Source organism: Jatropha curcas, chromosome 9 (genome assembly GCF_041381405.1).
Source record: "Jatropha curcas cultivar XTBG-Jc1 chromosome 9, XTBG_Jcur_1.0, whole genome shotgun sequence".
Classification (NCBI taxonomy): Eukaryota; Viridiplantae; Streptophyta; class Magnoliopsida; order Malpighiales; family Euphorbiaceae; genus Jatropha; species Jatropha curcas.
Genome location: NC_143159.1, coordinates 1,474,699 through 1,499,139, shown reverse-complemented (window position 1 = coordinate 1,499,139; position 24,441 = coordinate 1,474,699). Strand labels below are relative to the sequence as shown.

At 33.4% G+C, this 24,441-nt stretch overlaps 3 protein-coding genes across 5 annotated transcripts; all 3 read left to right on the top strand.

Moving 5' to 3' along the window:
• The first annotated feature begins 6,950 nt into the window (after positions 1 to 6,950).
• LOC149493422 (S-type anion channel SLAH4-like) lies at positions 6,951 to 8,540 on the top strand. Its single transcript, XM_089726393.1, has 2 exons — positions 6,951 to 7,940; positions 8,041 to 8,540. The coding sequence occupies exons 1-2, from the start codon at positions 7,044 to 7,046 to the stop codon at positions 8,323 to 8,325; spliced, it is 1,182 nt and encodes a 393-aa protein (XP_089582519.1). The 5' UTR covers positions 6,951 to 7,043; the 3' UTR covers positions 8,326 to 8,540.
• A 4,106-nt stretch (positions 8,541 to 12,646) lies between these two features.
• On the top strand, positions 12,647 to 14,932 carry AP3 (K-box region and MADS-box transcription factor family protein). Of its 2 annotated transcripts, XM_012216574.4 has the most exons (7): positions 12,652 to 13,194; positions 13,316 to 13,382; positions 13,479 to 13,540; positions 13,646 to 13,745; positions 14,328 to 14,369; positions 14,454 to 14,498; positions 14,590 to 14,932. In XM_012216574.4, the coding sequence occupies exons 1-7, from the start codon at positions 13,007 to 13,009 to the stop codon at positions 14,749 to 14,751; spliced, it is 666 nt and encodes a 221-aa protein (XP_012071964.1). In that variant the 5' UTR covers positions 12,652 to 13,006; the 3' UTR covers positions 14,752 to 14,932. The 2 variants fall into 2 exon arrangements, with proteins under 2 accessions (XP_089581838.1, XP_012071964.1); XM_089725712.1 differs by lacking the exon at positions 14,454 to 14,498 and having other exon boundaries at positions 12,647 to 13,194.
• A 381-nt stretch (positions 14,933 to 15,313) lies between these two features.
• Positions 15,314 to 24,399, top strand: EMB1967 (Forkhead-associated (FHA) domain-containing protein). 2 transcript variants are annotated; one of them, XM_089725711.1, is made up of 9 exons: positions 15,314 to 15,541; positions 15,652 to 15,799; positions 17,602 to 19,665; positions 19,801 to 19,855; positions 19,991 to 20,139; positions 20,511 to 20,597; positions 22,609 to 22,737; positions 23,359 to 23,504; positions 24,262 to 24,399. In XM_089725711.1, exons 2-8 carry the CDS (start codon positions 15,731 to 15,733, stop codon positions 23,458 to 23,460), a joined length of 2,655 nt encoding a protein of 884 aa, XP_089581837.1. In that variant the 5' UTR covers positions 15,314 to 15,541; positions 15,652 to 15,730; the 3' UTR covers positions 23,461 to 23,504; positions 24,262 to 24,399. The 2 variants fall into 2 exon arrangements, with proteins under 2 accessions (XP_089581837.1, XP_012071967.1); XM_012216577.4 differs by lacking the exon at positions 24,262 to 24,399 and having other exon boundaries at positions 15,315 to 15,541; positions 23,359 to 23,698.
• Positions 24,400 to 24,441: the final 42 nt, after the last annotated feature.

The following is a 24,441-nucleotide window of genomic DNA, read 5'->3' as shown; positions in this document are numbered from 1 at the left end:
ACGCATCAATATTCAGTTTATAGCAATCTTGCCTAGGCCGACATGTATTTATATATATATATATATGAATTTAATCCATCAAACGTATGAATTATTAGATAATTTTTTTCGACCTTTTCAAAATAAAAACAAAATAGAAAACATAATTTTCTTTAAGAGTAATTATAAATATTAAAGCATAAATGATTTTATTTTCTACATGCTCTTCGTATCAATCTCTTAATAGGGTAAGGATGAGAATTACAAAATCTTTCTGCCCTATTGAATCTAACGTTCTTTTTAGAACATGCCTAAGTTACAAAATTGTAGCATATAGCCTTTCCCCATTTTTTAATTTATATTCAAACTCAGTACTTGTATCTATAATTGGTTAGATAGACACTTGAAGATAAACCTCCCAATTATCGCAAATCAAAAGTGACTAAACCTATTAATCACAATTATTAAAAATAAAATTCAATTATTTTTCACTTTATTTATTTTTCTTCTTTTCCTATTAATCGTTATGTCTCCTTACAAGTGGAAAGGAAAGAAATCAGAAATGAAATTTGTTATTATCTCTTACAATTTTAGGAGTTATAACTTAAAAACAAAGGGCAAGAAAAAGAAAACTTTAATTGAATACCTAAAATGAAAAGGTTCTAGTTCGATAATTTAAACCCACGATAGAAACTTTATAGGAAAAAGCTTTGTAATAATTGGACTTCTAGTGCCTAGAGAATCATCCTTAGCTTCCATCTTACTATAAACACTGTTACCATTACCATCCATTTTACTCTAATTACGATTGATTATATTTCAAGCATTACTGTTTTTTACAGTTTCACTGTTTCTGTTATGCCATGTCATGTGTGATTTACTATTTCTGATATGCAAAAGTGAAAAAGATCAGAAATGTGTTTCTTAAAAAAGCTGAACATAAGTACAGTTATTCGTTAGATTTTGAATTTTAAGACTTGTTTAAAAACTTTACTAGACTAAGAAGGTGATGTAATTATTTTAAATGGAGAAAGATTTGAAAGTCAAATAGGTTGTTTTTACATTTTCAATAAAAGATGATGTGTTTATGTATTGTATTCCATCTGCATTTTAAAATATCTAATAAGGAATCAAAGAGTTGAAATTAAGGTATTTAGTTATCGAAAGTGATAAAGAAATTTTCAAACTGAAACTTATTATAAATATTTAATTTCTGAGGTAAAGAGGAAATAAAATTATAATAATAAAATAATAAACTTACTGTTTATATTATATTATATTAAAAAATAAAAAGAACAATCGGACGGAAGCAGTGGTATTAACAGTGATTAAACTATCATTTTCATTTCCTATTATTCATTTTCATTCCTATGACATTTGATTTGAAATAATAAAACGAACAAATAAGTATCTTTTCAAGCAAAATTTGTAGAATAAAAACAAAATTTAATTAAAAAAAGGAGGAGGAAAAGGACATTGGGTATTTTAGATATGTCCCTTATAATACAAAAGTTGGACAACTGTCTCGAAGACTTATCCCCACGGCCACGGAATCACTCACTCCTCACCAGAAAATGACTTTTGCTAGAGACCATAACCAATTAATAAGCATTAACCAAATAAAGAGAGAAAAAGGTTTCTTTATCACGTGAACCGCAGTTAATTACTTTATTAGTAGCCTCTAATTATTGGATTTCAGTAATTAATAATACTATAATTCGATTTATAGGTACGGACTCCGGCGGCCTCATTGCTATTAGTCCCTCTCCACCGTACAAAATTATCTAAGTGATAATAACAGTAAAGTAAATACCCTAATTACTTTCTTTAATTAATTTTTAATTATAATGGAGTTTACAATTTGAGATTAAAAATTAAAAACGATAAAAAGGTGCAATTTAATTTATGCTAATTAGGGGCCCGAGGCACAGCAAAGTCTTCGTCTTCTTTAAAATTGACTCATTTCAATCTATTTTTTACTATTAATCGCCGGCGAGCAAGAAGCCAATTTATAGCTCCGTAGCTCCTTAATCTTGATTATCTGTTGGCCATGATTTATGGTAGCAGCCTATATGAGTTTATTATTAATTATAAATTAAGAGAGTAAACCATCATTATTATTATTATTCAGGTTTCGAGGTACGATGATGAATTCCATGTTCTCTATATTTGTTAATCTTTTGTACTAATCTTGAATTCAAGAAGCCTAATCGATTGGTTTAATGCTTAAAAATATAATTTTATTTCACTTTCCAGTAATTAAACCAGTCAATGGTTTGAAAATGAATTACCCGAGTTAAAGGTTATGATACAGGAGGAGAATCAAGTTTCCCAATTTTATTTTTATTACTTGTAAGTAAAAATAATTTTTAGAAATAAAGTTCAGTAGTTCCAAATTAATAAGCTTCAGTTTAGTGGATTTATACTTTATTTTTCATAAATAAATCATGAAATGTTTTTTTTTTTTTATTTCTAGAATACTCAATATATATTTTAAATCGTCTATGCGAAAATTTTAATAGTATCTAAAATAATGAATTTTTTGATTTTGAACTTTGATTTTTATTTTTTTAATGCAGATGATTCACATTTTATAAATTATTCATTAGACATAGAAACAACACGCTTAGTCAAGAAATGAGCAGCCTAATCATTTACTGACTTCAAAAAATAATTAAACAAATAAACAAATTGGATTAAACTCAGTTATCAAACCCTTAAAATCACCAATAAAAATTTTATTTTAATTTTAAAAATTATATTATTAAGGTTCAAACTATAGGATTACCCTAATTTGCCATTGAAGTATATATATATTTTTTTAAAGAAGACATTACAAGATTGATTTACTCTCTTTCTGATTGACTTTAATTCAAATTTACAATCAAATGACAAGAAATTATTATTATATATTTCTTTTCTTTTCATTTTGGAAACATCTCTGAATGAATAATCTACTGATGCTATCTTACAAAAAGAAAAGGAGAATTACAAAGATAATCTATCTTATACGTTGACATGACTGATGACTGATGACTGGCCAGTTAAAAAGCTATGAGTTATTTAAATTCCATAGCTGAACCCACACATCAATGATAAATTCTTCGACAAATAAGACCCATAGAAATGGAATAAAGTAATTTAAATCTCCATTCCTTTTATTATCTTATAAACAAGCATAGGGATTGCTCTCAGTTTCTCGAGCAATTCAGCTCTATTGCCTGAAAAACAAAAAGAAAACATTCTGAGTAACAATTCAAGTGAAAAGATTGAGAGAAATGACAAGAAATAACTCAGATCGATATTAGTAATGATTGGCTAAAAGGAAAAGAAAAGAAAACAAAATGAGAAAAAACTTAATTAATTACGTATTACATTGCTATAATCAGTGATTAGCTATCTTCTCAATTTTAGTGAAAAGCGTGAAACTAATACTACTTTTTTCCGCGGCTAAAGTAGTAAAACCCTTTTCCCTTTTTATTTTTTCTCTCTTTTTCTTGTTTTCGGCTGTCAAAACTGAAAAGATTATGTTCTTGAGTTACTGTAGTAAAAAAGATTAATTTTAGGGTTGATAATTAAGTTTGATTAGTGAAAAGGTTTAAGCATCAACCATTGTCGGAAAGAATAATTAATTTTATAATTATATGGAGAAATTAGCATGTAATTGTAGCTGGCTGAAAAATAAAAAAAGAAGAAGAAAGATAGAAAGAAAGAAAGAAAGAGTGAGTGATGTGTGGGAGTCTCAATAATTGTGTCCCTGTCTTTCACTCTCGAGCCTTGTGCATGTTATCTCTTTCCTACGGTTGACTCTTCCTCTTTTTACTCTCCATTGTTCATGGCTGTGTTGCGCATTTATACTTGAATTTCTTTCTCATCCAGCAGGTTAAGCTGAAGTGACCCTGAAGTGCCCATCATGATTCGTCTCTCCCACATTCAAATCTCAAATTTTGGACCTCCTCTCCTATCATGCCTCAATTCTTTTGTTTCTTTACATTCGATTTTCAAACCAAGAAAGATAGCTACTTGTACATTTCACTATTCTACAATTAGACTAATGATTTCATATCAGGAAAAAAAAAAAAAGGATTAAAGACAAAATTAACTTATTAGTTAAAATGATCTCAATGCAAATCATGGTTTTCATGTGTTAATTAATTATGTGGTGCATTATTATAAACCCATCAAGGACGATGAATCATCGTTTGTATTTGACTAATTACTATTCCTTGCGGCAAAATAATGTTATAATTGTTTGTTTCTTAGCTCTTTTTCAATCTCAACCAAAATGATATGAAAGGCTTAAAATAATTACACCAAATTAACATGTTATTTTAAAAAAAAAAATCTATAATATATATTTGAAAACGATAACAGTGCAAAAAGGACAGGAAAAGAAAAATGGCGGGCTGCTTGTCTATATCTTAATATAGACCAGTCTTGAGAAAAGCCTGACCTTCTCATGCTAACTGAGGATTGGAAATCGAAGTCCCAATAAAGATTTTTTTGTAGGGCAAAGGTCCTTCCATCTAAGGTCCAACAAGGGCTTTTGAGGGTTCTTTTGTCTAGTTAGGGATGGCAATAAGTAGCGCCTTTGTTATATGTTTGTTCAAAATTCACAAATAGCCATTCTTTTTATCTCCTCTGGACAAGTACAAAATTTGCCCTAATTCCCCCACAAAAAACGGGGGAGAGAAAAGAAACATTTATTTATTTAATCTAACAAATCTTACGTATGTGTATGTGTATGAGTTAGGAATACATATTTTATGTTGATTTAACCCTGGCCACGACCTTTTAGTAGGAAAATACAGTCACATGTTAGAAATACGTAGACAGTGGAAGGAGGCAGGGTAGGGCCCAATCTGGACAAGTAAACAAGATTTTGGTGGTCCCCCCATCATAGAGTGGGTCCAGAATGAAGTTTAGAGTGGGGCCCCACTGGGTTTGCATGTGAGCGACATGATGAGAGGATATAGTTTTTATAGACTGGATTTATAGAGCATTAGGTTCCCCTTTAAGCATATTATTGGTGTATTGGCCGTTACATGGACATAATGTCTCAAGAAAGGTTACAGCACTCTTTGTCACGTGCCTACTCCCACTTTTCACAACCCTAAGAACGAAGAAGAAGAAGAAGAAGAAGAAGAAGAAGAAGAATACCTATTTGTTGATATGAAGTTTTTAGGGCTTTTCCTTAGCCTAATTATACAGTTTCTCTGTTGGAGGCCTCAAAGAAAGAATGCAATTTATGTTGACCCTATCTCACAAAAAATAATTAAACTATCCAATTTGATTTATTAAGGGTATAGATTGTCCATTACTTAGGTCAATAGTTTCAAAAGCTAAAATCCAAGTGGTAAACTTTAAAGAAATTGTGGCAAAAAGGAAGGTCTTAAAAGTAATAAGATTAGATTAAAACCACAACTATAGTCTCTGTCTGTGTCTCTTTTGCAAAAGTACCACTTCTCTGAAAACATAGGCTTTAGTATTTGGATAAGCAGAGACTTTATTAGGGCTATGATTTAGGGTTGAATAAGGTGGTCGGTCCAAGAATGTACTAATTCAAAACATGAGCCCAGGCCCAGATCTATCTTCCACTACCGTATACAACAACTTTGTTGTTTGTTTGTACACTGCATGTCTGCAGTTTCTGAGAAGCCTCAGCCATATAACTGACAAAAGATTTTTTTATTTTTTATTTTTTATTTTTTATTTTTTATTTTTATAAATTGAGAACGAGTATACGGTAATTATTTGCTTGCTGTATTTATCTGAAGAGATGTTTGCGGTTAAATAATGAAGAGTTAAACAACGGCAATTACACGTGCAACAATGAATCTAAGGTATCAATCTCAAGAATGAGAAAAAGGACAAATAATCATAGAATGAAATTTTCAGACAAATAATACATTTTCATCCCTCAGTTTTTCCACAAGCATATCAGGAATCTGCAAGAATCTGGAGTGTTCCTCCGAAATCTGCAATGTAGTGTATCAGGAAGTTAACACTCATCAATACGAAATTTGTCAAACTTATAACACTCATGGATGTGAATTTCAAGGGGCAAATGGGCAGTGTTTTACCTCCAGAGACGAAAATTGGCTAAGATCAAAACATAAAATTATTTTTAAAAAAATTTATTGTCTTATCCACAACAATGAGATACGACAATAACCCAAATAAATATATAAATGGATTATTCCACAAATTGTGAAAGCCGCTTGCTTGTGATCTAACGCTGCTAAACGCACATGCATGTATATTATAGAGTTTGATTCCTTTCCTTGAAATATGTGTAATTGTGTATATATATTATTCCAAATTAATTGACCTTCGGTATCTTTATTAGAAAGAAAGTCTTAGCCTCTGACTAAATTTTTTAATTATATGGTATGTCCGGAGATTATTTATTCATCGAGATATGTATCAATGTACTATAATTAGCTTTAATTCCAAGTTAAATCACTGCTTACTCCATTTTCCATTTCATGGATCGAGTTGATCTCATTAAAATAGACTTAGTCCATTCAAACACAAGGGAAATTTATGATCTAATCCTGAAAATTAGGCTTAATGCTTCCATTCATTGAAAGGTCTGAATCAAATTAATTAATTGACAATTTTACTACAATTTTTTTCTTTTATTTATTTTTGCTATAAATCCTTGAGAAAAAATATTGACCGGACATTTTGATAATGGAAATTTAATAGTTAAATATGTTTTATAAAACGTCAGCGAACAGAGTTGCTCATTTACTATCGGTACAAATCTATTCTGCGTATGATGTTAACAAGTAGTTATATAATTATATATATTTTAATAAATAATAGAAATCGCTGAATGTAGAAAATTAATAAAGGAAGTTCTGCCCACTGAGAATCTGAGTCCACATCACGTTCGCATGCGATGCCAATACGAGATGTTTTTCTCTTTTTTGTTAAGCTTTATTTATATGCTCTTTAATTTATCCAATTACACGGACAATTTATACTGTTATAAAGCCACAGCATCACACAACTTTGGCATACACAGACTCATCATCTATGAGTAAATTAAGTCGCCAATGGCTGCCCAAGCATCTCACTCATCTGAGATTGTCGAGCTGGAATCCGAAACATCAGCAGCCGCCGCTGCCACAACCACCACCCAAAATCAACACAAGCAGCTCTCAAAGCTCGCTACTCAGAGAATCGGCCAATCACTCAAGTCGATGTTGACGAGGTTTCATGCAGGTTATTTCAGGATCAGTCTATCATTAGGAGGGCAAGCTTTATTGTGGAAGACATTAATAGTACCGACTGATCATGCAAATCCTCTACATCATCTCTTCCATTTGTTCCATCCGACGGGATGTCTAGTTCTCTGGTCTTTCGCTCTTTTTGTCCTGATTTTACTTTCTCTCATTTACATCATGAGATGCTTGTTTTTATTAAGGATGGTCAAAGCAGAGTTCTCACATCACGTTGGGGTTAATTATCTCTTCGCTCCTTGGATTTCTTGGCTTCTTTTACTCCAATCCGCACCGTTTATGGCTCCAAAGACGGTGTCGTACCTTGTTCTTTGGTGGATATTCACAGTTCCAGTAGTAGCACTTGATATAAAAATCTACGGCCAGTGGTTCACCAAGGGAAAGCGTTTTCTATCGATGGTTGCGAATCCAACCAGCCAGTTATCGGTAATAGGGAATCTGGTCGGTGCTCAAGCGGCGGCTAATATGGGATGGAAAGAAACCGCTGTTTGCTTGTTTTCACTTGGGATTGTTCACTATTTCGTGCTTTTTGTTACTCTATATCAACGTTTTTCTGGTAGCGATAAGCTTCCAGCCATGTTGAGACCAGTTTTCTTCTTGTTCTTAGCAGCACCGAGCGTGGCTTGTTTAGCTTGGGAGGCCATAGTCGGATCTTTTGATATTGCTTCCAAGATGCTCTTCTTTCTCTCCCTCTTCCTCTTCACGTCCCTGGTAAGTCAAATTAAAAAATTTTAACGAATTAAAATTGTCTAGTTAAAAAATTTAAAAATAACAACGCTAATATGTTTGTCGCTTGGCATGAAACCAAAAGGTTTGCAGGCCTACTCTGTTCAAGAGATCTATGAGAAGGTTCAACGTGGCATGGTGGGCTTATTCGTTTCCTCTGACTGTTCTTGCTATGGCTTCATCGGAATATGCACGAGAAGTTAAAACTGGCATCGCACATGCCTTAATGCTTCTCCTTTCGGCCTTCTCTGTTTTGGTGTTCCTCAGTTTGGCTGCGTTCACTGCATTCAACACTAGAATGCTTTTACCTGATAATGATCCCATTGTAGACATTCTCAATCGTCTACCTACTGTATCAGTATCGGTATAGACCAACTAATACAGACTTAGAATACCCTTATCGAGTGGAGATCAACTCTGCTCAATTTTATTACAGCTAGCTGTTAAATAAATATAAGATAAATGAATTGATGAATTGTGCAACAGATGATCGTTGTTGAGCTTTTACAACAATAAATTAAACTCATGGAACTATTTTAATGAAAAAGACAGATTTTTATAACAAACAAATGGAAGAAAAAAATCTCTATGGTTTTAGACAGTAGATGATTGGGTTAAGGAATTACAGAATTAAAAATGAGTTGTTAATTAGCTGTTTATAACTGTACAATACATATCCGCACAATCAAGGCTCGAGATTTGATTTAACTGTAAAATATTATCCCCTTGGTCCGAGATTTAGACCTATTTAGATATTAATCCTAGTAAAATATTGAGCAATAGGTTCAGGAATTTCATAACTCGATGAAGTTGACAGGCAATGCATGGATTGTCGTTCAATTACAAGCGGTTGCCAGTCCAAATCAACGGGGATTAGGTAATACCAATATACATAAAACTTAATTTTATTACAGGTAACCTCTAGCTTGTCGATTCCATTGTCCTGTCTATGTCATAATCAGTTGTCGCGTATGGCAAAATCTTCTATGCTGTTGTTATATTTGTCAGATTAGACCCACCTAAATTGATCATAAATTCAGATCCGGCAAGATTACCAAATATTGGAATATTAAGCAGTAGAGAAATAGTTGCATTCGCGCATACATAACGACCATAACCCAAAGTATTTGGACTTTTGAGGTGATGTATTTAGTATTTCACATATTTATACACACATTATCTTTCTTTATTTTCATTACATTTTAACAAATTATTTACTTTTTTGGGTTCGTTAATTACTCGTTTAATTATTTATTTTACCCTATAAAATAATAAAATTAATTTTATATCCATATATCTTGAAAATTCTTTTAGTCCCTTGGCCTTGATTTCTGGCTCGTCATTGTGTAATAATATGCTCTATTTTCTATTTTTTAAGAGAAAAAAAATATATAATCACATACGTTTTTCCAAAACTAGAACATACAAAAAGCTGCTTAGTTCTCTGCTTCAGCTGAAAACATTGTGGGACTAAAATTAAAACATATAGAAAGCCTATCAACAGTTTAAAGATTCATAATGAAGCTTATATCTTTAAAGAAAGAAAATCACGAACAACGATCAGATACTGCCTTTCCTTGCAATTGTTCATCTTTTCGTGCTTCCCATCAATCCATGGGTCCAATAATAACGGGTTGGAAATCAGATCAAACAGTTGAGTTACCTGACGCATCACAAGAGGAACGTGTTAAAGAGGGTATATCAATTTCTGCTTGTCAACAAAACAGGGCACAAAAAAATTCATAATGAAGCTTACATCTTTAATGAAGATCCACAAATACTATCCTTTATAAATTGTCAGTCGTGCATTCTTGGATGCTGCCATTCCTTCCAACCGATCAAATGATCCTTTTATGCATCCGATCAGTCCAAGGCTCCACTCCAAAATACGTGTACTTGCCAACTTTAACATAATGCCTTAAACAAGAGGGAATAACCATCTGCTCAAGTGTAACAGCATTTTCAGCAAATATAGTGCCAACTCAAATTAAGTTTCAGTGCCTTGAAATCCACTAATTTCAACTTCTTTCAACTCAGTAAGACGGCATTCATGGATTTCTTTCATTGTTCTTTCTTCAATATTAAAGAAGTTGTATAAGTACACGCTTGGCTTTATCTGTATCAAGTACCATAATATCAGCTACTGTATGAAAGGAAATGCATGCTTTATCATATTAGCAACGTTTCGACTTTCAACTAATCAATATATTATTTGCATCTATCTATAATCTCTAAATAATTACAATTACTATTTATACATGTATATTGTATATAAAAGTGGGAATAAGGACTGGAATAATGGAATTGGCGATATTGTCTTTGTAAAATTTAAGATATCCTATATTAACCTTAATTTTAATCGATTAAAGAATTTTAATCTAAAAATATATAAAATATTTCTATAATTTGATTGGCTGATTTTTTTTTTAATTTTTTTAATAGATAAATAAATATGGATAAGTAAGCATTTCAAAATTTTAAACTTTTACTATTATTATCTTATTATGTCTAATTATATTTTGTTTCATTATATTATTATGTAAATTATTAATAATAATTTAATAATTTTAGTAATTTATTATTATTATAATTTATAATTTAGCTTCAACATTATTATTTTGAATAATATATGTAAACGGCACATTTAAAAATTTTTATATTTTTTGAATTTATTTAAATAAATAAATCTATATTGCAGCATTTGAATTCTTATATTTTAAATGAATGTAAATCGTGACATTCACAGGCATGTTGACAGTGACCGCGACGGCCCCGACACACCTCTTCAAAAAGTTCCATATTACAAAATCTATATTGCAGCACAGGAAACAAAATACTAAATCAACTAACCTAGCAAAATTATAAATTCATTCGAGAATATAAGAATATAAACAATTGAGCAACGTACCTTGAGCAGGAGACCTTCACGTCCGGTTCGGAGGGCCCGGGAGGAGAAGCAACTCTAAGTGGAGAATCTGATTTTCAAAGTTTAGTGGTGAAAAAATAAAAGTTGACGTCTGCTTTGGTTAGAAGAAGGCTTCCGGTTTGGTTATTATTGAATTTCACATTTAAAAAATGCCTTCCGGTTTGGTTAGAAGAAGGCTTTAGATTCCAATTGATTTCCATTCGGTTTGAGCTGATTTTCTCTAGTTAAGTTGGTTTAGAGAATTTTTCAATTGGTATTCTAGATTCTTTTTGGGTTTAGGTTGGTTTCTAATAGTGTTTAGAGTTTTTCTTGAGTTGGGCTTGCATTAAGTTGCTTTTGGATTATCTTTAATGAATCTTACTTTGGACTTTATTTAAAAACCACTAACTAATTTCTAAAATTTTTATTTAATATTTTTATATCATAAGTTCTCATTTGCAATTTATTTTTAATTTCAAACCTTTGAAATTAATAAATAGGATGTTTCAAGATACTCAATAAGTAATATATTTATTTTTTTAACATATGCCAAGAACCTAAAAAGAAAAGAATAAATATAAAAGCTTCAAGTATTCTTTTAGTTTTAGTTTATATATAATTTCCGGTTTTTATTAAAAATGTAAATAACTAATTTTAAAAATGAAATAATATATTTTAAAAGTTTTGCAGGGATAGAATAGAGAAAAAAAGGTGTAAATTCTTTTTATTTTATACTTTAAATGTTATTTTATTTTTTATGATATTTAAATATTTAATTTTAATTTTTATATAAACGATATAAATACTAGAATTATAATTATTGGTAAGATTGGATTTTAGTGTAGATATTTAATTATTTTTGATATAAGTGTAGATATTTGATTAATATATTTGATTTATGATATGTGATTTCAAACAAATAATTTCATTTTTATCATTCAATTAAAAATTAGAAATTAGTGTCTAAGTCTCTTATATAGATTTTGATAGTATTATTAGAAATTTTGTGTTCAAAAATGAATTCCTCATTCAATTTATTAGTACAAGAAAATTCATCGTGCGTTAATTATTGAGTTTTGAGCCAGCAAGTAATCGTGCAATGTGCGTCCTGTTATGGGTTTAGAAGAGCAGGCCCAAATCCAGTTTAATCAGCACGAAGCCTTTTGGTTTACGATGGTCCAAAGGGTTATCTTCTCTAAAATAATCTCAAAAGCTTCTTTCTGTTTCGTTTTAAGCAAAATTATACAGTTAGTCATTTCATCAGGGCTAAGGCGGCCAGGTTTAGTAATGGAAAACCATGATTTGACATTTGATTGGCTGAAATGACATTATTTCGTGCATCAACAACGTTAATCTCTTCAAATTATTACCTTCTCCAGCTATCTCTTCAGCTACAATCCCTATTTTATGCGTGCACTAACTAGACCAATGGATATAACGCTATTCCGTTCAAGAAAATATATAACAATGGCTTTCTCTAAGAATCAGCAAACGCTCCTTTCTATCGGGAATGGGCGATACTGTAGCGAAATGTGACATTAGAGTGGAAGAAGATGTTGAGCCATTTGATGATTTGACTAATCTACAGAGAAAGATGTTACTTTTTTATGTGAAAAATACATATGCAATGGCTGCATATAAATTATTTTTATGGATATAAGCAATTAAATTTATAGTACTGTTTGGTACTAATATATTTTTTTTATTTAAATGATATTATAATGTTGAAATTAATTAGTATAGTAGTAATATTAATGTTAGGATATTTTGGAAAAACGGGAAGAAAGATGACGATTCATCGTCCTCAACAATTTATCCAATCACATCCTCCGTTTCCTTCCGCGCAACTCGCGTGTTGCTGTTCGAGCCAAACAAAACCCTAACCCAAATCAACCAAAATTCAGAAACTGATAACGGAGGTCATTAACTGGAAAGATGGAAAGTGATGGTCCCCCACATCGAAATTCGGTTCACATCAAACACCTAGTTGCCATGTTTTATCAGTTTCTGATAAACCTTTCACGAATTTGGCTATGCCTTTCCATTTTAGGTAAATTGAACTTTTTAATCTTCTCCTTTCCTTGTTTTGTTCTTTATAGAGAGAGGAAAGATCTAGAATTCATCTGAAGAGAGAAACGGAGAGATTATGGCGAGAGGGAAGATCCAGATCAAGAGAATCGAGAACTCTACCAACCGGCAAGTCACCTACTCTAAGAGAAGAAATGGTCTCTTCAAGAAGGCTAATGAGCTCACTGTTCTCTGCGATGCAAAGGTTTCCATTATCATGTTTTCTAGCACCGGCAAGCTCCATGAATACATTAGCCCATCAACCACGTACTTCTCTTCCCCCCTCTCTCTCTCTCTCAAACACTTTTTAATCCGCTGTAACTAACCCCTTTTCTATGTATATCTGTATTTTTTTTTTTTTTTGAATAAATTGTGTTTCTCTCAAAAGAACGAAGCAGTTGTTCGATGAGTACCAGAAGACGCTTGGGATCGACCTATGGAGTACACAATATGCTGTCTGTATCGTCCCTATGTTTCTGATATGCTTATATATGTGTAAAAGAAACTATCTTTCTACGTTTGATCATATGCTCTTCTTTATGTGGATGCAGAGCATGCAAGAGAACTTGAAGAAATTGAAGGATGTGAACAGAAATCTGATAACGGAGATAAGGTAATGGTTTCTTCATTGATTGATCCATTGTTGTTTTTTGCATGCTTTCTCGTTTATTTCGCAAATTTTCCGTTGGATGATATGCTTATTGTACTGCAATGCAAGGCAAAGGATGGGCGAATGCTTGAACGATGCAAGCTTTGAGCACTTGCGTAGTCTAGAGCAAGATGTGGACACTGCCTTGCTGCTTGTTCGTCAGCGCAAGGTTTGAAATCCTCTTGCCTTGATTAGAAATTTTATTTGTGTAATTTACATGGTGAAGCCTAGGGATTTTTTTATCTAAATTAGAAAATTCAATTCAATTTTTTTCCACCACATTTCTCCATCTTTATTTCTCTAATTAAGAAACTTTATATATATTTTACACTAATTTTTTCTTTAGCCCTCTTAGTGTGGAATAGCATTTAAGAGAACTAATAAAAGAAAAATCAGTAGAAATCTATATTTTTAGAGACAGCATAATGACCAATTCCTTAATAAATTTCACGAGTAATCTACCAATTCTTTCTTTTGAAATCAGGGATTTTGTTTTATGATTTTATACTGTGAATTGAAGCTGCATAAACCTCTTTTCCCTCTTTTTCATGGTTCAACATGAGATTAATGGATGAGAATGATAAATACATTAACTAATAGGAAAAATTCCTGAAAAAGGAAAGTAATGTACTTCATTACTTGTGAATATATATATATATATATACACACACCTAGTCTTTTGCTTATCATGATATTAGTTGCTCAATTAACAATTTTTGCTACCTGTTTCTTTTCTTAATTATGGTTACAGAATAAGATGATCAATAATCAAATACAAACCTGCAGGAAGAAGGTATTTTTACATTTTTTTTTTTTTTTAAATTAACATGATCAATCTTTTTACAATTTCCTTGTTTCTTTTTTTACTTGGTTGCAGGTAAGGAATGTGGAAGAAATACATCAAAATCTTCTGCGTGAATTTGTAAGCTTCAAGCATATATGTTTAATATCACCTCGAAAACATTATTTCTTTGTCTTCAATTTCTTAATTTTTCTTTGATCTATCAATGAAGGAGGCAAGAGATGAAGATCCACATTACGGGTTAGTTGATAACGGAGCCGGAGACTATGATTCTATGCTTCGCAATATATTTGCTTTAAGACTTCAACCTAATCACCCTAATCTTCAGAGCGGAGCAGGATCTGATCTCACAACCTACACTTTGCTTGATTAGCATTAATTAATTTGAGGTCACAGTTAATTAATGATCTTTTCTAGAGATGACAAGTGCTTGAACTCGTAATGTGTTAAGAATGTCTTCACCTTTAAATATTTTGTATTATCAACTAATAGTGATTACTCACCATTTTCCTTCTAATTAATGATGTAAAATTTGCCTTGTGTTTTCTTATCAATTAATATTTTATTTGAGCATTAGGACAGAAGAAATTTAAATTTAAATTTATTGTCAAGTCATATATAAATTTATCACTAAACTATTTTTCAGTGTATAATAAATTTAAATATCTTAATTGGACTAAATCTAATTCTGTTCATATCGCATCTTAATGAAAATTTCACCGTTAACAAAGATTAACATGCTGCCTCTCTTGTTTAGAGTAATTTCAGTACTTTCTACTCAAAATAACCTAACCTCGCTGATTATGGCCCTACTTGTTTTTAATAATTAAAGAAAATAATAATGATAAGGAACAAATATTTGTTTCCTTCTAAAAATTAAATACGTAGTATTTTTGTTTGATATGGACTGTTTGGTCAAAGTCAACCCGAGTAAACCGCCCCGAGACAAAGCATAAGCAAGCAAAGTTCCCACTTGCCGTCACCTGAGAAAATCACTGCACAGAGGAATTTTGGTTTTGGTTATTGAGTACGTGCCCTATCTCGACAACGATTTCATAGATTTTCTGTGAAATCACCGGTCACCTCACCTGAGAGTCCTGATACGCCACCGAAACCGAATCCTTCCTTGTCCACGTTTCGCATCAAAAGCATTCTCTTTCTCGGTGCGTGTCGTGTTATTGTTTTTTTTTTTTTTTTTTCTTCCTTCATTTTGATTTTTTTTTTTTTTTGGCTTAAACCCCACTCTGCTTGTTCCCTTCCTTTGCTTTCATAGAGAAGAACCATACTTTTGAGAGAGACAAACAAGTATAGGGAGGGAAAGTAAAGAGAGTGAAGCTGTCGGGTTTCTAGTCATGGGAGCTCTTGCTCCTGTGTCTCCTTGGATACCAGAAGATGATCTTTTGTTAAAGAATGCTGTTGAGGTAATTTATTTCTGAAGTATTTACCTTTCATTTTTCACCAATTTGTTTATTGCTTCTTCAATTTCATGTCCCTTGTTTTGAGGATTTGGGGTTGTTCTTCATAGCAATTGGACTGTGGTTTTGCAATTTTTTTCTGGTTATTTTTGGTAAAAGGAAATATTTAATGTGGAAAGAATTGTGGGCTCATGTTGGGTGATTCTCTCTTTGGGTTACCGAAAATTAGGGGAATTCTTTTTTATTTTTGCTGCATTCTTTTGAATTTGAATTTCTAGACATCCATAGGATAATTTTTTAGCGGTTGAATTTTTATGGTTTGATAGTGTTTTCTATGCCTGTTTCTCTTGTTGGCTTGGTTATGGTCTTGTAATGGGTTTTCTTCATGTCTCTATCTTTTGCTTTAGACATGCGTGGTATTAGATTAGAGGGGGTTAGAGTGCGGAACTTCGTAACCTTCGTTGAGAATTTACTTAACGGTGGAAGGTGAATCCATAACCTACTAATTCTCATTTATCTTAAATCCCCAAGTTAGGGTTAAAAGGGTGTATTGTAAAGTTTTCAAATGTTTTCATACCCATTAACTTCCTACACTCTCTCTAAAACTCCAAACAGAGCAAAGTTACAATTTCGTTTCCTTTACCAACATTAATTCCCTTTTCCATGGCCTCTAAAACTCCCATGAAATACCTGCATGTTCTCTGGAATTGTACGAGGATTGCTAGTAAAAGAGTCATCAGTAGTTGTTGAGGAATTTTATACATGCTACATGGGGCTTTTGCTTTAAATATGACACGTACGAGTACAAGACATTCCATTAACTTACCTAACAATTAGGTATGTACTCAAGGATTTTGGCTGATAGTAGATAGTTTACAGATAAGTGCCAGACTATGTTGTTGTGGTGTCAAAAGGCGTGGGATTGTGACACCTGGAATTGGTTGATAGGTCTCCTGCATTAGGCATTGTAATTACAACAGCAATCTAATGCACAACTTTTTTGCCCAGTTGGAGAATTATGGAATTGTCACGATGCAGTATTGTGTGTATGTGGGTACATGTGTGATTGTCAGGATGCTGTATTTAGTATGTGTCAAGTGTCAACCTTACAAACACTGCTTCCTGTAATAGAAATGCCATTTTTATATACATTTTCAGAATTGTGAGGCATTTAAAGGGAGGACTGTATTTCATTGCCCTGTTTCTGTTTACATGCTACTAGGATACATGCACGATCATGAATATGACAACCTACATAACCTTTTGCCGCGAATAGTATCATTTAGAAGACACAGTAAAAAATTATTGGACAAAACGAGTGACGAGGTTCCCATGGCAGTTTTGGGCATGGATTTTGTGTGAGATAGAGAAATTTGATCCCATCACTCATAATTATGAATTCATTGGAAACTCTTGTCACTAGGAAGTTTGAGATGACTTTCTGGTTGATGGTTAAATAGATATTTTGTACGTGCAGAATTTTCCTTTGCTTTTCATTGATACGTTTGATATTTCTATTATCATTAGACCTTTTAGGACAATAGCGAACAGATGTTAGCCCATGTCCATATGTTATGCCTATCAAGACTGAACAAGAAATGGCAAATGGAATGATTCAGGCACAAGCAAATATTTATTAATTGGTGCAAAATGTATGTTTTCTTATTTTGTTTTCGTTTACATCTTTTTTTTAAAAAATTTGCTTGGGTGGCCTTATTGTAATGCGTGGCTTTTGTTCTGTGTAGCATGTTGGTTTACATTTTTGTTCTAATATTTTCTGTTGATTTGTTTCTTTCTTCTGATTTTAGGCTGGTGCTTCCTTAGAATCACTTGCTAAAGGTGCAGTGCAGTTTTCTCGAAAATTCACTGTTCGAGAAATACAAGAACGATGGCATTCTCTCCTTTATGATCCAATTGTTTCTGCAGAGGCTGCTTTTCACATGATTGAGTTCGAGCGATCTGCTTCAACTCTTCAATCAAAATTCAGTAAATCAGGGAATCAAAAAGAGAACAAATTTATCTCGGGGAAAAGAAAAGCTGAAAGTGTTCGCAGTTGTTACTATGCTCTCCGCAAAAGAATTCGCAATGAGCCATTTAACACTATGGATTTGAGTTTTCTCATTGCACCTACTGATAGCAGTTACATGGGAAACGAAGACGAGCCTTTCTCTGGGAATTGTATACTTGGAGATACAAATCATTTTGAACTTCAGGAATCTAATTTGGATATCATGGATCATCCCTTTCCACAAATTGGGGATGGTACTACTGCACATGTTTTTCATGCCCAATTCCAGAACACTGTCCAGGAAGATTATCCAATGGAGAAAGATAATATACATGAAGAGATTCCACATATACATGGAGAGGATATGAATTACATTAGAAATGATTCTATGATTGAGGAATTCAGTAGAACAAAAGAATTTCCAGAAAATAGTGACCAAGTGCATGGATGCTCTAAGTTTGATGGAGACCACGTCCATAGTTCTCCAATTTCAGAGTGTGCTATGTCATTTCATAACTTGGAATACCCATCTCCTCTTCCTGAAGTGCCAATATGGAGGACAGTTGAGGGTGTTTCGCCACCAAGTATTCCAGCTAATATGCACACGGCAGACACATTTTCGCTTGGTGGTGATGGTGATACAAAGAATACATGTCTTTCAGAATATGACTTCCATAGAGACTCCAACTTAAGGCTAGAAATGCCAAGTGAGGAGATGAAAAATGTAACTGTCACCGCAGAAGGTTATCTAGCTGAACTTTCCAATTCTCTTTTGAATTTCACAAATGATGAACTTCTGTTCACAGATGTTGATGGGAAAGATGCAATTGACAAGTCTTACTATGATGGTCTGAGTTCACTTTTACTGAGTTCACCAAATGATGCCAATCAAGATCGTATTCTGGATATACCTGAACCAGAATCATCTTTAACTCCAGATTATCTTACAAAGAAGTCTCTTGCAAGTTGTGGAGAGTTGGATGAAGATAGGGGTTCTCACCACAGTGGTGATGTACCTGGAGATTCAGAGGTGCAGTTACTTACTTCTGCATCAACTTCAAACTCTCAATTTCCTGAACTGAGTGTTGGAGTTATTATCTGCACGTTAAACACTGAGGATACCGAGATCCCATGCAATGATGATGTTGTCTTTACCAATCACTTGCGTCCAAAATCATTTTCTTCTGTAGCCCGGCGGAATTTTCCTGATACTTCTAAACCAAATTCTTCAACTGCTAAGGAATTATCAAGTAATCCCAAAACTCCAAATTCTTCAACTGCTAAGGAATTTTTGAACAATCCAAAAACTAGTGAAGGAGGTGTGGTACTGATGAAGAGAGATCTAGAAAATACCAGGCAATCTCATGCACCTTCTCAGATGATAAGATCACAGGTAATACCAGAAATTAGCTCTCTTCATCCGGTTGGAGATCGTGGGATTAAATTCAACTTGCCTAGTAGTGGCACCAGTCACAAGAATGTAGGTATTGCTTATGGTAGTTCATCTCAAATTAATTCAGGAAATGTTACTACAGATACTTTTGTTTCTACTAAGCTAAAGGAAGAAGCTCCTGAAGTTGTGCCGGTGAAGCATTTTAGTCATAATGCAGCTGATTCTTCAATAGAGAAGGCCGCTTTTACTCCTAATGGTTACAAATCTTACTCGCAGACAAATGTTATTGATGCCAAACAGGATCTAGATGCCCCAACAACAATTCAAAATTGTCAGACTTCACATGCTAAATTGGTGTCTGTAGATACTGTTCCCCCTGAACCAGCAGTTGAACATCCATTATCAGATCCAGAAGAGCCACCGATAGAGAGTGATGATGATGTTCCATATTTTTCAGATATTGAAGCAATGGTAATCTTTATACTAATCTTCCAATAGATGAGTATTTTTTTTCTTGTTTCTTTTTTCTTTTCTTTTCGACTCTGCTTCTTTTCTCTTTTGCCAATTTCGTTTCTGAATAAGATGTCTCACTTCCTATATTATCAGATACTTGATATGGACTTAGATCCAGAAGACCAGGATTTATATTCCAATGAGGAAGGTAATAAAGAGCCTGTATGGTGTTCATTTAATTACAAGCTGTGTGTACGTGCGTGTGTTGTTTTCTGTGTTGATCCGCACATAAAGAGCTTAATATACTGCAATCCACATGTGAATCTTAAGTTACTTTGTGCAGTCACGAGATATCAGCATGAGGACATGAAGAAGGTAATCATAAGACTGGAGCAGGGTGCTCATTCTTATATGCAAAGAGCCATCGCGTCTCGAGGAGCGCTAGCTGTTTTATATGGCCGCCATTCAAGGCACTATATAAAGAAACCTGAGGTATCTGAGAACAGTAACCCTGTTTGATTGCTTAACCTATTTGGCTTTGTCTATTGAAAAGCCTAATCTTTTAGTTCATCTCAACATGGTTCCCTTTACATGCAAAGGCATAATGGAGCATAAGTCTTATTTGGATTAATTGCTCATCTGCATTATCTGGCAACCCACCTAATTTTGAACCACTGGGAAAAATATTGATGATACTAGCTTCTATACAACTGAAAATATCATGTGCAGTAGTTTGGAGTAATCATCTGTATTATTTTAGTCATTTTTGAAGCTCATGCAACTGAACTATGATATATTTTTTTGCTTTTTTGTTTCCTTTTGTTTCAGAGCTTAATTTCAATTATATGTCTGAGATTATGCAGGTTTTACTTGGTAGAGCAACAGAAGATGTTTCTGTTGATATTGACTTGGGTAGGGAAGGGCGTGCAAATAAAATATCTCGTCGGCAGGTGACTTTTGTTTGTCCATGTCGGTTTATTTGTGTGCTATTGTGACATTTTGCCTTGTTTTCCTTTGTTCTTTCTTTTTCTTTTTTCCCTGTTCTCTCCTGAAGCTTTTGGGGACCAGTAGTCGTATTTTCGTGTTTCTTTTGATTTTTGATTTATTTATTCTTTGTTTCTTCTTTTGTGAATTGACATCTGTTTCTTTACTTTGATTCTTTGTGGCACTGTAACAATAGATAAATTCATCATTGTTCATGCATGAAAATGGCTAGATTGAAGAAAATTAAGAAATTCTTGTTCTGGAAAAGGAAGATCCTAATTGCAGAATGTCTTAAATTGCTAATGATTGATTCTACGAGTTATGTTGACATGATACTCAGTACTCTATCCCTACTATATTCAGCTTTCCATCTGTTTCTGTAATCTAATGACCCTCCTGCAGGCAAATCAATAATGAAAAACCTCTACTGTTACATTGAAAAAAAAAAAGCTTTGGTAGGTTCCTTCATTCTAAGAGTCTAGCGGGAATATAGACCAAGTATTGTTTGTACCATGACAACATTGTCGAAAGAAGGTCCCAGTGGAGTCTTGGCTGGTCTCCCACTCTTCTTTTCCCATGGTAACAGCTGTCCCTCAGCAGTACTTGCGCGCTACTGAACTCTGCATTGAGTTCCTTATAAGATGGTACCCAAAAAGCAATAGCTTCAGGTGGCTTAGAGATGTCTCAGTGCTTGAAACTTCCCACATTGTGAGACACACACACACACACACACACAGAGGTGAGGGAGGAAAGGTAGGTGTAGAAATGCACCATTGCGCCCTAAAGAAAGCCACCAAAAGGTACCTGCGTGCCTCCTATTTCATTTGATGAGCTGAATTTGGGGCACAGCTTTTTTCTTTTGACTACCATCGATAGCTTAATCTTAAGAGGTTCCTGAATTTATATCCAATTCTTGGTTCTTCTGCCCTTGTCTTGGAATATGCATTTCAAAAAGTCGATCCCTTACGTAAATTTGATCCCAACACTTGCGCACACAACCAAGTCTATATAAGCCTATAGATATGTGGAAATATTAATGACTAGGGGAATGTTTGTTGTTTCTACAGCAACAGCAACTGTTATTTGGCATAAGACCATCCTATGGATATTAAATTGAGATTCCATTCCACAAGCCTTACATATGCCAGCAATACCACTCTCAGGAGTGATATCATCAGGTCTCAGTTCTCAAACTATAGATAGTGGTCACCGACTCACAGGCCAAGTTAACCTCAGAGGCTGAGCTGTTTAGTTTATAATGAGCTTAGAAGTTTTTTGTACTGGAAATGGTCGAGATGAAACCTAGTGTTATTTTGGGTTAGGACACTTAAAAGATTATCTGGGGTCTGATTCCCACTCTGCAATCAGCTGTTAGAACCAATAGGTCTTCAAATCGTTCATTTGAAAAAATGGAAACCCTTCTTATTGGATGATCATGATACTTCCCAAAAATCGAAATTTTTGATTAATGGAGGAACAATATCACCATTTTTGTTCAATAAGATACCAACCTAGTGTTATTTTGGGTTAGGACACTTAAAGGATTATCTGGGGTCTGATTCAAGTGTCATGTCAGCTTCTAATTATGAGTAATCTAGCATAAAAGAATCAAGAATGCACTGTGCTTCTTAGGATCTACAATAACTGTATGCAGAATTAATAGACGCTCAGATTGATTCCCCAGTACTGGAGAATTAAGGATCATAATTTTGTCATAGTCGGCTTTATGGAAATATATTGATAAATTTCTAAAGAGGAAAAAGTGTGGAGGAAGTTTGATGTTGAAGATGGCTTGGCTAATAATTGACTTGTATTATTGAAGTCTTTAAAAGTATAAAAAATATTGCATTTTATTTTTTGTAAGAAGTAACTTTGAAGTTTTCTTTCTTTCAGCTTATATGAGTTTGCCAAAATTTTCTGAGTATTGCTTATGCTACAAGTGCATGTTAACGTTGCTTTTATGTTTTATTTGTGTAGGCAACTATAAATTTGGACAATAGTGGATCTTTCCATCTGAAAAATCTTGGCAAATTTCCTATATCAGTGAATGACAAGGAAATAGCCCCTGGACAGAGTCTAAGCCTTACTTCCAGTTGTTTGATTGAGGTTTCTTCCTGTACATTTTTCTTGAGCAATAGCCTTATCATGCATGATACATCACATATCCATGTAGAATATAGCTGTATCTATTTAAAAATGTCTTTTATAGAACCTTTCTCTGTCAATTATCTCAAGCCTGCAGCAACCTTTTGACTGTGCAACTGGTTTTCCAATGCCAAGAATATTCCTTTGTCGTGGTTCCTTTGTTTAACATTTTGGTGTGATTGTAATTCACTGACCCAACCTTTTCCCCTAAAAGACTCTGTTGCTGTAAACATAAAAGTCCATTCTGGCTGTGCTATCTTCTTTTAGAAGGGCACTTAATTCTTTTAATATCATTAACCATGATCTAGTTTGTTGCTTCTGTTTTGTTCCAAAGGAAACTTGAAACCTTCATTTCTGCCATTCTTTTCTTGCAACTTCTCTTGGCTCTTGTGTTCCTCATTAGATATGTTATATGTCAACTAAAGTTTTGCAGTGGGCTCTTTTGAATAGAACTTTTATTAACATAAGTTTATACGACACATTCTATACAAGTCTTAATAAACATAAAATTTTCCTCAAAAGGTTTATTTTACTCTTGACATCCATTTCTGAGCAACTATAGTGAAATTGATGAATTTGCAGATAAGGGGTATGCCATTTATATTTGAGACGAACCAAACTTGCGTGAAGAAATATCTGGATAGCTCAGCCCAGAACCACCAAACCCTGGAGCATCAAAACTGAAGCATCGCGAGAAAGTTCACGGATTGGAAAAATGTCATCAGAAGGTGCTCATTTTTTTTTCCTGCGCTTTCTGGATCTTTTCTTGTAAGCTATGTTTAGCCTGTTGTATGTATCACTAGCCATGTTGAAAAAAGACTGCTGTTTTCTCGTAAGAAAACATTTTCCATATATAGTTGGAATAGTTTTGTCAAAATTTCAAAAATAGGGTTAGTAAAAGTAATTGCATCATTGTCCATAATGGTTTCCCTGCCTGTTCCGCGAAATTCTATTAGACAACAGCAATGCATGGCACAGTAACAGTGTTTCTGAGGTCTAGAATGAAATAGCAACCAGCTTGTATCCCTTGATGGAGATTAGCTATACCTACAAGGTAAATACACGGGTTATAGCTTTCAATTGTTTTTATTAATCAATATTCTATTGATTGGTCAGAGGTTATGGACAAAAAAGATTTGTCCAAGCTACGGAGGTTGTTCATAATTGGGACAGCTAAAACACTTGTAGGGATGAATTGTGCTTGGATGCTAGTCCAGTCTAGATGAGACTTTGAGTTTTCAATCTGTTCAAGTTAATTTATGATATTAGGTAAAACGGTAGATATTTGAAATTACTAAAATAATAAAAATAGGATGGTTAAAAAAAAAAAAAAGAAGCGTTTTTCATTATCTATCAATAAAATATTAATTCTTCAGTATAATACCATTATTAGACTATCCCACGCCTAATTTGACTTGCAAATCACAGCAAAAGCTATGCGATAATCTGAACCGCTATCCTGACTACTTAGTTAAATTCATGCAGCTATTTCGCTTGGGAGCTTTTAAAGCTATGCACGTCAAATCTCAAGCGGGTCCCTTAATAGGCAGACCTAGGGAAAGGCCACTATAAAACCCAGATTGTACGGCACAGCCACTTCTTCTGTTGCACTTATACTGCAACTACTACTACTGATTCTGATTCCCTGCATAACTTCAAAAAGTC